At 45.1% G+C, this 13,217-nt stretch overlaps 1 protein-coding gene across 1 annotated transcript in view; it reads left to right on the forward strand.

Annotated features, from left to right (window-relative positions):
• cwf19l2 (CWF19 like cell cycle control factor 2) overlaps positions 1-13,217 on the forward strand; it is a gene marked incomplete at its 5' end in the record, with an annotated part of 97,526 nt that overhangs the window by 15,490 nt on the left and 68,819 nt on the right. The window contains 3 exons of the mRNA XM_080731159.1: positions 219-317; positions 1,156-1,275; positions 7,230-7,323. Coding sequence (XP_080587285.1) covers positions 219-317; positions 1,156-1,275; positions 7,230-7,323 — 313 coding nt within the window. The remainder of the gene's footprint in view (positions 1-218; positions 318-1,155; positions 1,276-7,229; positions 7,324-13,217) is intronic.

Here is a 13,217-nt window from a genome sequence, read left to right on the forward strand (position 1 = left end):
TTGATTTATTGAATACTTTATTGACGAAAAATACAGGCAGTAATGTTGCGAAGGCCCTCTAAGATCAAAGTGGAGTGACTTTTCGTGGTTTTGTTTTTTCAAACTGAATTCTGGGATTGGTACTTCTAACAAGCCATAGACATAGGCTGTAATGACAACGGAGCTACCGGAGGTGTCGAAAAAATGACTTTACCATTTGCATTGTGTTTGTCTGTCAGGACTCGGAGGACCAGTGGGTGGAGGCTAAGCCACAACAAGAGGCTGCTAAAGCCTGCCAGAGTCCTGCTGAAGACCCCAGCCCTGACCGCACTGCCCAGGTAGGACCTGGGCTTTGCATTGATTGATTGAGAGAATACTTTAACCCATTTAGAACAGGTACACATTATAGTGTATCATTATGTTATGCTTTAACTATTGAAAAATAGCAGATATACAAGCTTGTAGATCTGCTATTTTTGAAAAAATCATGAAAATTAGAATTTTTACCCGATTCTATAAGTGTCTTTTGAATCCTTCTAAGATCTTTTGAAAAACCGATGTTTCTATGTCAGCAATCTGGCCAGCCATCGTCAAAGAAAAGGTCCTTTTCACTTCAACTGGAGCTCAGTTAGTCTGTTCTTGAGAGACTACTATGTCAGTGGTTCAAAAACCTTTTCATGTGAAGGACCCCCAAAATGAAATGTATTTGGCCACGGACCCCTATCTCAAAATATCTAGTTCCAGGGACTACCCAGAAGCAAAATTTGAGTTACAAACGTTCGCTTTGAAAATAACATATATTCAAAGATTTTGCACACATTTTCACGACTTTTTCAAAAATAGCAGATCTACAAGCTCGCACTGTGAGCTTGTATATCTGCTATCTTTTAATAGTTAAAGCATCCACTAATTTTAGGCCTAAATGGGTTAAGGCACTCTTCTGGTGGAAAAAAGTAAATAGCCTTTATTGAAGTGGCTAGTTCATTGTTCAGGGGGTCATTCAGGACAGGGTACCATGAAGAAGGTCCTGCTGGCCGATACACGTGGGTTATCCCAGTTTGTTTAACTTCCACTATGAACTAGCCACTTCAATGAAGGACTTTAAACTTGTTTTCACGCCGTCAACACGTTTGTTGATGTCATTGATCGTGCCGTTGTGGTCATTGTGTCTCGTAGAGAGATGATTGGATGACATTTGACTTCTTGGCGATGAGGACGACGTCCACAACAGAGAAGAGGGCTGAGAAAGAACGGCTGAAGGAAGAGGAGCGGGCCAAGGCCCAGGCTATTGAGCAGGTAGGAAGAGGAGCGGGCCAAGGCCCAGGCTATTGAACAGGTAGGAAGAGGAGCGAGCCAAGGCACAGGCTATTGAACAGGTAGGAAGAGGAGCGGGCCAAGGCCCAGGCTATTGAACAGGTAGGAAGAGGAGCGAGCCAAGGCCCAGGCTATTGAACAGGTAGGAAGAGGAGCGGGCCAAGGCCCAGGCTATTGAACAGGTAGGAAGAGGAGCGGGCCAAGGCCCAGGCTATTGAACAGGTAGGAAGAGGAGCGAGCCAAGGCACAGGCTATTGAACAGGTAGGAAGAGGAGCGGGCCAAGGCCCAGGCTATTGAACAGGTAGGAAGAGGAGCGGGCCAAGGCCCAGGCTATTGAACAGGTAGGAAGAGGAGCGAGCCAAGGCACAGGCTATTGAGCAGGTATGAAGGAAGAGGAGCGGGCCAAGGCCCAGGCTATTGAACAGGTAGGAAGAGGAGCGAGCCAAGGCACAGGCTATTGAACAGGTAGGAAGAGGAGCGAGCCAAGGCACAGGCTATTGAACAGGTAGGAAGAGGAGCGAGCCAAGGCCCAGGCTATTGAACAGGTAGGAAGAGGAGCGGGCCAAGGCCCAGGCTATTGAACAGGTAGGAAGAGGAGCGGGCCAAGGCCCAGGCTATTGAACAGGTAGGAAGAGGAGCGGGCCAAGGCCCAGGCTATTGAGCAGGTATGAAGGAAGAGGAGCGGGCCAAGGCCCAGGCTATTGAGCAGGTATGAAGGAAGAGGAGCGGGCCAAGGCCCAGGCTATTGAGCAGGTATGAAGGAAGAGGAGCGGGCCAAGGCCCAGGCTATTGAGCAGGTATGAAGGAAGAGGAGCGGGCCAAGGCCCAGGCTATTGAGCAGGTATGAAGGAAGAGGAGCGGGCCAAGGCACAGGCTATTGAGCAGGTATGAAGGAAGAGGAGCGGGCCAAGGCCCAGGCTATTGAGCAGGTATGAAGGAAGAGGAGCGGGCCAAGGCACAGGCTATTGAGCAGGTATGAAGGAAGAGGAGCGGGCCAAGGCCCAGGCTATTGAGCAGGTATGAAGGAAGAGGAGCGGGCCAAGGCCCAGGCTATTGAACAGGTAGGAAGAGGAGCGAGCCAAGGCACAGGCTATTGAACAGGTAGGAAGAGGAGCGAGCCAAGGCACAGGCTATTGAACAGGTAGGAAGAGGAGCGAGCCAAGGCACAGGCTATTGAACAGGTAGGAAGAGGAGCGAGCCAAGGCCCAGGCTATTGAACAGGTAGGAAGAGGAGCGGGCCAAGGCCCAGGCTATTGAACAGGTAGGAAGAGGAGCGGGCCAAGGCCCAGGCTATTGAACAGGTAGGAAGAGGAGCGGGCCAAGGCCCAGGCTATTGAGCAGGTATGAAGGAAGAGGAGAGGGCCAAGGCCCAGGCTATTGAGCAGGTATGAAGGAAGAGGAGCGGGCCAAGGCCCAGGCTATTGAGCAGGTATGAAGGAAGAGGAGCGGGCCAAGGCCCAGGCTATTGAGCAGGTATGAAGGAAGAGGAGCGGGCCAAGGCCCAGGCTATTGAGCAGGTATGAAGGAAGAGGAGCGGGCCAAGGCCCAGGCTATTGAGCAGGTATGAAGGAAGAGGAGCGGGCCAAGGCCCAGGCTATTGAGCAGGTATGAAGGAAGAGGAGCGGGCCAAGGCCCAGGCTATTGAACAGGTAGGAAGAGGAGCGGGCCAAGGCCCAGGCTATTGAACAGGTAGGAAGAGGAGCGAGCCAAGGCACAGGCTATTGAACAGGTAGGAAGAGGAGCGGGCCAAGGCCCAGGCTATTGAACAGGTATGCAGGGTTGAAGTTCTCAGTCTGGGGACTTGTTTCAGTCTTGAGGATTCCATGGGGGCTGTTTCTGAGATAAAGTTGTCAAAACGCTAGTCAAGTGATCTCCAAACTAAAAAGCAAGTTATAACTTTCAAGATATGAGGATTTTCATTGGCCAGACTCGGGTAGAATACAACAGAACTTCAGAAGATATACTTCTATAATATGAAGCATGGATTGGCGCACACACATTCACTGAAGGCAGTTCACTCACTGCTGCGCGCGCCATGTTTAAAGAATCACATATTGGGACATTGGTCTGAAAATAATATTTCAGTCTTGGGATTTATTTTGGCTTTAACCCCTTGGAGTGTAATTTATTATCATATTGTTGCTGTCCGGCAGAAACCTTGTATTTTGATACATTAACGCCCTACTTTATCATACTACAGCAGGGGTATTCAACTAGATTAGGCAGGGGGGCACAATGCTAAAATGACTTGGAAGTCGGGGGCCACAAGACCATTTTTGTAGTTAAACATTTGACATAATATGTCCATTGTTGCGTGTTAGTATTTATTGACCAGGGGTTTTCAAAGTGGGGGTGCCGTGACGGCAGTCCAGGGGTGCCGCGAGATAATTTGATAATATTTGGAATTTATTTGGACACTTGAAAAAAATATTTAGTATCATTTTAAACTTACAAAGTACAAAGTTATTTTCAGTCAGTTATAACCAAAATGGCTATTATCTCAACGTTTTCCTCGCAACATAATCACTAAAATATCATCACTGTCGGGCAGAAACCTTGTATCTCCAAGTTTCAAATGTGTACGTCTTTTGGTAAAGCAAAGCCCCGCTTCATCATACAAGACTGTCGCACAAAACTAGTGAAATCAGCCGATCTACAAGCACACAACGCCTTGCGATGCGAGGTGTTGTGTGCTTGTAGATCTGCTGTTTTCACTAGTTTAGTACATTTTATAGATGATAAATACAAAACGAACGGTTTTGGACATAGAAGGTTTCCACCCGACAACGACGATATGCTATAAATATAAGGTGCTGGGAGTGAAAATTATAATGTAGGGGTGCCTCGGATTAAAAGAATATTTATGGGGTGCCCTGAGACAAAAACGTTTGGGAACCCCTGGTATAGACCACAACAATGGACATATGTCCATTATGGTTACTTATTAGGGCCTGCTTTTATTTATTTTATTTACAGTATGCCTTTTCATGTTTGATAAGATAATTTCTGTGCCAGTCCTTTATAATGCACAGGCTTTGGCTTTTGAGAAAATAGGAAGTAAACTTGCCACAAAAAGTTCGGAAATCTAACTTTGGTCGATTATATCTCCCCTTTAATAAACCCAAATGGTATTGTGTTTTATATTATTTTTATCTTTGATTTGTCACCTTTACAACGAAGTACAGCTTGTAAGCATCGGGCATTTGAGGCATGAGCTACACAGCCAAACGTGTGGGTAGCGCCGACCAGAATTTTGCAAAAATGGCTTGCAATATACTGTTCTGCTGGCATTTACTCTCGTTTTGGGCTTCCCTGACACTGAGCTTAACATTAATAAAGTGTAAAAATTGCCAATATGCGTTGTTTTTTCTTTTCCTTATTACTGTGAGAGAGTGCAATCATTCAATGCCCCAAGTAACAAAGGTGAAGACCAAAAGAACAGTATTGCAGGCCTGCCAGGCCATTTTGACAATTTTTGGAGGAGCGCTACCCACACGTTTGGCTGTGTTTCTCATTCCACGAATGCCAGATCCTTACAAACTGTACCTCATTGTAAAGGTGACGAATCAACGATAACAATTATATCAAACACAATACCATTTGGCACAATTAAAGGGGGGATATAATGGACCGAATGTTGGCAAATGTTTGGTCAGCGCAACCCACACGTTTGGCTGTGTAGCTCATGCCTCGAATGCCCGATGCTTACAAGCTGTTTCTCGTTGTAAAGGTGACAAATCAGCAATGAAAATGATATAAATATACACTGAGAAAAGTATTGGACTCAGGCTGGCAAGATGAAGTGTTCACATGTTCGTTTTTAGTTTTTGAGCCTCCGGCTGAGAAGAGCACAAGCTCTTATGATGTGTTCCATTCATCTATAGTGGACATTTAATTGAGGACGAATGAATCGTACTGTGTAAAACCTAACTAAGTGGATGGAGAATGAAGAGATGGAAGATGGCCAAAAACTAGCTAATGGACGTTGAAGGAGAATTATTTATTTGGTGTAATGGACAGCAGCCACTCAAAACTCAGAAATAGCTACACATGGATGCAAGCTACAAATGAAGTGAGCTACCTGAACACCTTCTTATTGGTGACTTAAAGCTATACTCTGGAAGTTGCTCAACTACTGGTCAGTATTGCGGTATTGCAGCTATTTTTTTTAAAACGCGGTCACGTCTGCTTTTTTCGGCCGTTTTCACCCGAAGCCGCCGCGGACCACCGCGTCTGCCTTTGCCTCGCCGAGATGCATCCATAGAGGGGTCTCACGTCCCTCTGCGAGCAGGCATTCGGGAGTAACATGCTACTAACGACACCTCACCAGTGTAAACACTGCTGTTGAGACAAGCTACTTCCTGAGAAGACGGCAAGACGCGCTGTGATTGGCCGGTAGTTTATGATCCGCGCTGTGATTGGCCGGTAGTGTATGATCTGGGAGACACGTATACGGAATGATGCAGATTACGTAATTTTGCGGGGAAATGCAGTCCCGGTCACGGCCACACTGGCTCAGTAGAAAACATATAAAGAAAAGGCTTTTGGGGCTGAAATTAACGGAGTGGGTGTTCTAAAACTTTAGCGATTTAATAGTTAGGGCAATTTTAAGATTTGTTTTATTAAAAAAGTTACATAGTATAGCTTTAAAACTTAACTGGAGTAAAAATATCTTTCAGGTAAAATACAGTATCTGTACCTTTACTCAAGTATGGCTTTCAATTTCTCCATGTTCTTTTTTTGGATTAATCAAATAATCAAGAAACACCTTTTTCGTTGCTGTCAGCATGCGTGTGTGTGTGCGCCACTAGCAAGCGTTGGATCTTTACCTTTTTATTGTCTTTTAAATATGCGCGTGTGTGTGTGTGTGTGTGTGTGTATGTGTGTGTGTGTGTGTGTGTGTGTGTGTGTGTGTGTGTGTGTGTGTGTGTGTGTGTGTGTGTACGAGCGTGCCCAATCGTTGTGCTTCATTGGGGAGGGTCCTCAATGTTTTCGTTTTCATGGTTAAAAACATACATTGAGTTGAGGCCAATTTAACCACTTAAAGGAGAATTCCTGTCTAAATGGTTTTCTTACCTTCTTTGTTGTTAATTGTGTCTCGTCCAGGTGTTACTTTATCGCGACCACAGCCCACGGCGGGAGCAGCGGGCGGGGCTTATGCAAACACGCTCCAAAATCCATTCTTTCTGTACTTGTCTGGTGTTTATAAACACACTGTTGAGCTAACATGCAGAAGTGACCGCAGGGTTACGTTATTGTTGAGATTCTGCCGTAAAACGGCATTCAGTCATGCTCTAAATCTCGTCTCGCGAGACTTCGGAATCCTATTGATCCAATAGGATTCAGTATTAGGGCTGTCACGATTATGACATTTTACATGACGATTATTTGTCACTCAAATAATTGCGATTAACGATTTAATTGTGTTTTTTGTCGTTGATAATTACATTTCTGTTTGGCTTTTAGGCTTTTAATTTCCACATGATAGATATGACACATAACCCAAATATACAAAGAAATTACTGACATATTTGACAACTTTACACTTAGAAAAGAACATTGATAGTGGAAATAGCCGATCTACAAGCTTACAACGCGTCGCATCGCGACGCGTTGTGAGCTTGTAGATCTGCTATTTCCACTATTTTTGACTTTTTTTTAAATATATGAAACTTTTTCAACATGGAAACGATTATGACGATTATGAAAAAGAATCGCGATTATGTAAAATAATCACGATTAGACGATTATGTAATAATTGTGATAGCCCTATTCAGTATATGTCCTCATAAGTTTAATAATACCAACGTGTGTGTGTGTGTGTGTGTGTGTGTGTGTGCGTGTGCGTGTGCGTGTGCGTGTGTGTGCCCGTGCGTGTGTGTGTGTGTGCGCGTGCGTGCGCGTGTGTGTGCGTGCGTGCGCGTGTGTGTCTAAGGCTGGTCTGCACAAGCTGGAGTTGAATCCGTTCTGGAAGGATGGAGGGACTGGCCTGCCCCCGCAGGAGAAGGCCAGTACTGCAGTGAAGACGGGTAAGGGTCACTTGAACTGAATTGGAACCCCGTTATCCCATTCACACCATCATTCATCACCGAACGCTGTCATTTAAACCATGAATGTGGTTGCTCTCGGGTAGAAACCTTGTATCTCCATAGTTCAACGTTTTGTTCGGAGATGAAGAATTTTCTTTAAAGGAGTAGTTCACCCCCAAAATGATTTTTTTTCTATTGATTAGTCATGCCATGGAGACTAGAGTTCAATAATATTTTTAGTTTTTTGTCACATTCCTAAGACAAAAATGTGATAACAATAAATGTACCCCCATTCATTCCGTTTCGAAACGGGTCCCCACCCGGAATCAATGGGGGTAAATGTACTCGAATCGAATTTTTGTCTTAGGAATGTGACAAAAACCAAAAAATATTATTGAACTCTAGTCTCCATGGCGTGACTAATCAATAGAAAAAAAAAATCATTTTGGGGGTGAACTACTCCTTTAAGGTGAAAGTGGTTAAGTCTGTCTGTGGGTAATAACTATGTTGGATCCAATGGAACTCAGGTTATTTTTATATTTCCTGAAAAGTTACCCTTTTGGACATATGAGGTTTCCACCCGACAGCAACGATAATCACTTTTGTGTGTGTGTGTGTGTGTGTGTGTGTGTGTGTGTGTGTGTGTGTGTGTGTGTGTGTGTGTGTGTGTGTGTGTGTGTGTGTGTGTGTGTGTGTGTGTGTGTGTGTGTGTGTGTGTGTGTGTGTGTGTGTGTGTGTGTGCGCGCGTCTCAGAATGCAGGTTAAATTAACACGACAAAACGCTGTGGCTTCACTAATATTATTCAAGTGTCTTTTTTGTTGAGCGTCCTGCTTTCTATTCTCACACACCGGCCGCACATTCAGTTGATTGCTCATTTCCTTAATAAAAGCCTAAGCATTCTTCGGCGTGACCTCGGAGAGCCATTAGCATGCTGGGGTTAAATGTTGTCACAATACACTGTCCGAAGCTTTCAATTTATAATTAATTTACTGCAATTTAGGCATATATGCGGGCGATCTTTATCCAGAGCGACTTACAATAAGCAAGGTAAATGCACGCATCAAAGGCAGAGAGACAGTTTAGTGCCTCTGTGATCTAACAGATAACAGGTAAACAAAGAACAATATACTACTAGTAAGACGCCTCAGGGCGACATGCGACCTCGCCCTAGAGGCCGAGGTCGCGCCATGTCTTGACCATCTGGCCAGTGATGTATATTGGACCAGTTACCCATAATATGGAGACCCCTGGTACCCATATATGGAGATCCATGTACTGTATATGGAGATATGCTGTGAGAGCCCAAACATGCTTACTCAGTTATTTGTTATGTGAAAGACCCTATGATGTCTATGACATCGGACATCATACATACAATCCCTTTTATGCCCATACATGGAGATACCTGTCTTTAGAACCAGCCACTCAGATATGGGCTGTCTTGGCCATATATGGATTCTGTTAGTGTGGTATGTGGCCTCCATATATGGGCATTCCCATATGAAGTCCTGCTAGATATGGGCTTAATATTGATGACATCAGGGATCTCCATGTATGGGCATAAAAGGGATTTAGTCCAGTAATTTTAGGCCAAAATTAGGCTAAACCTAAAACAAATTGCAATAGTAGCAAACTCAACTGATTTTGTATCCTCAATATGTCCTTAGTGAGGGAAAAAAAGTCCCAAGGAATCCCATCAGGGGAAAGTTTTGAAAACAACCTACCTACCTTCACTTACTATACATTACACTATAAAGGAAAAAATGACTCCCAAAAAATCTGCTTTAAGTGGGATGTGAGGGGTCAAACTAGGGTTTTTTAATTATTCTGAATCCATTGCAAGCATTTGTTTTGCACGAAAAACATTCCTTGGGCAAGAAATGGCCCCTCAAAACGATGGTTTAGTGATTTTCACAGTCTTTTGGGGTTCGTTTTTAGCCCAAGGAATGTTTTTCATGCAAAACATTTTTTTCCTTTATAGTGTAGTGTATAGTAAGTGAAGGTAGGTAGGTCGTTTTCAAAACTTTCCCCTGATGGGATTCCTTGGGACTTTTTTTCCCTCACTAAGGACATATTGAGGATACAAAATCAGTTGAGTTTGCTACTATTGCAATTTGTTTTAGGTTTTTTCATATAACGACTGGACTAATTCTGTTAGTGTGGTTCCCAATCAGTGAAGTCAGAGTGTGATGTCAGAGCGGCAAACCCATAGACCGTATCCCTGCTCTGTGGATCTGACATCACTGTGACATCACATGTGATGTCGCAGTGATGTGTCAGGGGAACCACAGTGTCAGGCGTTACAGACAGACAGACAGACAGACAGACAGACAGACAGACAGACAGACAGACAGACAGACAGACAGACAGACAGACAGACAGACAGACAGACAGACAGAGATACAGTCAAGCTGCAACCTAGCATCTAAACGTCTTCATAAAACGTTTTCTAAATTACATTTTAACCTGCTTCAAGGGTTAGATCACCCCCAAAATGACTTAATTTCTATAGATTACTCATCCCATGGAGACTTCAATTCATGGATATTTTATTGTTTTTTATTTCTCATTCCTAAGCCAATAATTTGACCGACGGCAGTTCCCTATGGAGACACACAGAGTCTCCTTTGTGTCTCCACAGGGAACTGCTGCCAGTCATCAAATTATTGACTTAGGAATGCGACAAAAACTAAAAAAATATCCAACAAACAAATCCTACAAAAATCTAAGCAGAGCAAGTCCCGAGGCGTTTAACCAGGGTCGCATCATGCCCTGAAGGCAGCATGAGCTCCGTTCTGGCTCTCCCCAGGCGTGGGTTCTGTCTCTCCCCAGGCGTGGGTTCTGTCTCTCCCCAGGCGTGGGTTCTGGCTCTCCCCAGGCGTGGGTTCTAGCTCTCCCCAGGCGTGGGTTCTGTCTCTCCCCAGGCGTGGGTTCTGTCTCTCCCCAGGCGTGGGTTCTGGCTCTCCCCAGGCGTGGGTTCTGTCTCTCCCCAGGCGTGGGTTCTGTCTCTCCCCAGGCGTGGGTTCTGGCTCTCCCCAGGCATGGGTTCTGGCTCTCCCCAGGCGTGGGTTCTGGCTCTCCCCAGGCGTGGGTTCTGGCTCTCCCCAGGCGTGGGTTCTGGCTCTCCCCAGGCGTGGGTTCTGGCTCTCTCCAGGCGTGGGTTCTGGCTCTCCCCAGGCGTGGGTTCTGGCTCTCTCCAGGCGTGGGTTCTGGCTCTCCCCAGGCGTGGGTTCTGTCTCTCCCCAGGCGTGGGTTCTGTCTCTCCCCAGGCGTGGGTTCTGGCTCTCCCCAGGCGTGGGTTCTGGCTCTCCCCAGGCGTGGGTTCTGGCTCTCCCCAGGCGTGGGTTCTGGCTCTCCCCAGGCGTGGAAGAGGGAGAGCAGTGCCAAGGATTACAGCTGAGGCAATTTGCACTCTGTGAAAAAATGGGTTACAAAAATCGTGGGACAAAAAGTTTAGCAATTAAAAAAATCTTGGAAACGTGTGCAGTCCAAGTAGGGAATGAGGCTTTACTCCAGGTGAAGGAGTTTAAGTATCTCAGTGTCTTGTTCACGAATGAGAGAAAGGTCGCTAAACCGCACTGTGGTGAAGAAAAAAGAGTTGAGCCGGAAGGCAAAGCTCTCTGTCTACCGAGCAATCTTCATTCCTACTCTCACCTATGGTCATGAAGTGTGGGTCATGACCGAAAGTATAAGGTCTCGGGTGCAGGCGGACGAAATGGGTTTCCTCAGACGGGTGGCTGGTATCTCCCTTAGAGATAGGGTGAGAAGTTCAGTCACCCGAGAGAGACTTGGAGTAGAACCGCTGCTCCTACACTTGGAAAGGAGTCAGCTTAGGTGGTTCGGGCATCTGGTACGGATGCCTCCCGAGCGCCTTCCTAGGAAGGTCCTCGATGCACGTCCCACTGGGAGGAGACCCCGTGGCAGACCAAAGACCAGATGGAAGGATTATATCTCCAAATTGGCTTGGGAACGCCTCGGTATACTCCCTGAGGGAGTGGAGGAAGTTGCTCGGGATAAGGAAATCTGGAGGTCTCAGTTGGAACTGTTACCCCCGCGACCCGATTCCAGATAAGCGGTTGAAGATGGATGGATGGAAACAAACAAACAAAAAGGATATAACAAAACCTCTTAACTCCAGATTCTTTGGCATAAATCAGAGCTATTGAACACCCTTTACATCTGAGGGTTGGTTAAAATAATATTGAACCAATGGAAAGTAGTAAAAAGTGCTTGAGACAAAACCTCCTAACTCCACACTTTCTGCCGAAACCAGCTAACTCCACCCGATTGGACCTCTCTTTTTTTTCATAAATATATGCTATTGAACACCCTTTACGTGTGTTAAAATAAAATAAAAATAATATTGAACCAATGAAAAGTAGTAAAAACCCATTTAGGCCTAGAATTATTGAATGCTTTAACCAGTGAAAAACAGCAGATATACAAGCTCACAGCGCTGCGAGCTTGTAGATCTGCTAATCATATTTTCTAAGCGAACGTTTGTAACTCAGATTTTGCTTCTGGGTGGTCCCTGGAACTAAATATTTTGAGATGGGGGGTCCGTGGCCAAATACATGTCATTGTGGGGGTCCTTCACATGAAAAGGTTTGAGCACCACTGACATAGTAGTCTCTCAAGAACAGACTAACTGAGTTCCAGTTAACTCTTTGAGCGCCAGCGCCCTCTAGGGGCCAAGGAATGCCAGCGCATCTCTCATAGGCGAGCGCTTTAGCTTCCAGGACTTCAGCTTCCAGGACCTGACGTGCTCACGTTCCTGCACGGCATGGAAATGTCCCGGATGAAGATGCTAATTTTTTTGCCATTTTGTCATCTAAAAGATCATTTTTGGGCGATTTCGCCGTAAATAAACCTCGCGCCGCTTTCCTAAAACACAAAAAAGAGATATAAGCCTTTAAAGATGCAGCCTTTCATTGGATTAGGCGGAGATTGGCGATTGCGTTCGCAAATTACGGCCGGCCGGGACGTTGTTAGCTTTCGGCTAGTAGCTACAAAAATCAAGCCAGGCTTCAGAAGGCCTCTTATCATTTTATTCATTTAATTAAATAAAGCCGAACTACTTCGGGATCGGCACACTCGTGTACTCATCGGAAGCGGCGCCGAACATCGGGTGAACATTGGGGAGCTCAAAAATGTATTTTAAACCATTTTTAATGGAATATATCGTCGGACAGAGTAGAATGGCTAGCTGGCTAGCGGCTAGCGAGCCAGGACCACCCACGACTCTACAAGCAGCTCGGGGTAAGTGAATTAATAAAAAAAAGATTGTATTGGATTGAAATAAAGCCGAACTAGTTCGGGATCGGCACCAGATGAGTTAAGTGAAAAGGACCTTTTCTTTGACGATGGCTGGCCAGATTGCTGACATAGAAACACAGGTTTTTTCAAAAAAAAAAAGGATTCAAAAGACACTTATATGATTCTATAGGTCAAAATTCACATTTTCACGATTTTTCAAAAATAGCAGATCTACAAGCTCGCAGCGCGGCACTCAGTGCCGCGCTGTGAGCTTGTATATCTGCTATTTTTCAATAGTTAAAGCATAAAATAATGATACACAACATAGTGTACCTGTTCAGAATGGGTCAAACACACAACAAGCTGGATAATTATGGAACCTTGAGGTTCCCAAAAGATGGGTCCGACCCACAGTTTGGGAAATGCTGCTTTTTAACTCATTGACTGCCAAGGCCCGAGTTTCCCGAGTTATTACAGTAGTCCTAGCCTCCTAGGTTGCCACAGCCCGAGTTTCCCGAGTTGGAAGCCATTTTGAAAAAAAAAAATAATAATGTTTTCTTTTTTTCAATTTTTTTTTTTAATAAAAAAATTTCTAAAAATGCCTGAAATGTATTAGGCATGATCGTATTCGCGAAAT

Source organism: Nannobrachium achirus (assembly GCF_963921795.1).
Source record: "Nannobrachium achirus genome assembly, chromosome: 8".
NCBI lineage: Eukaryota > Metazoa > Chordata > Actinopteri > Myctophiformes > Myctophidae > Nannobrachium > Nannobrachium achirus.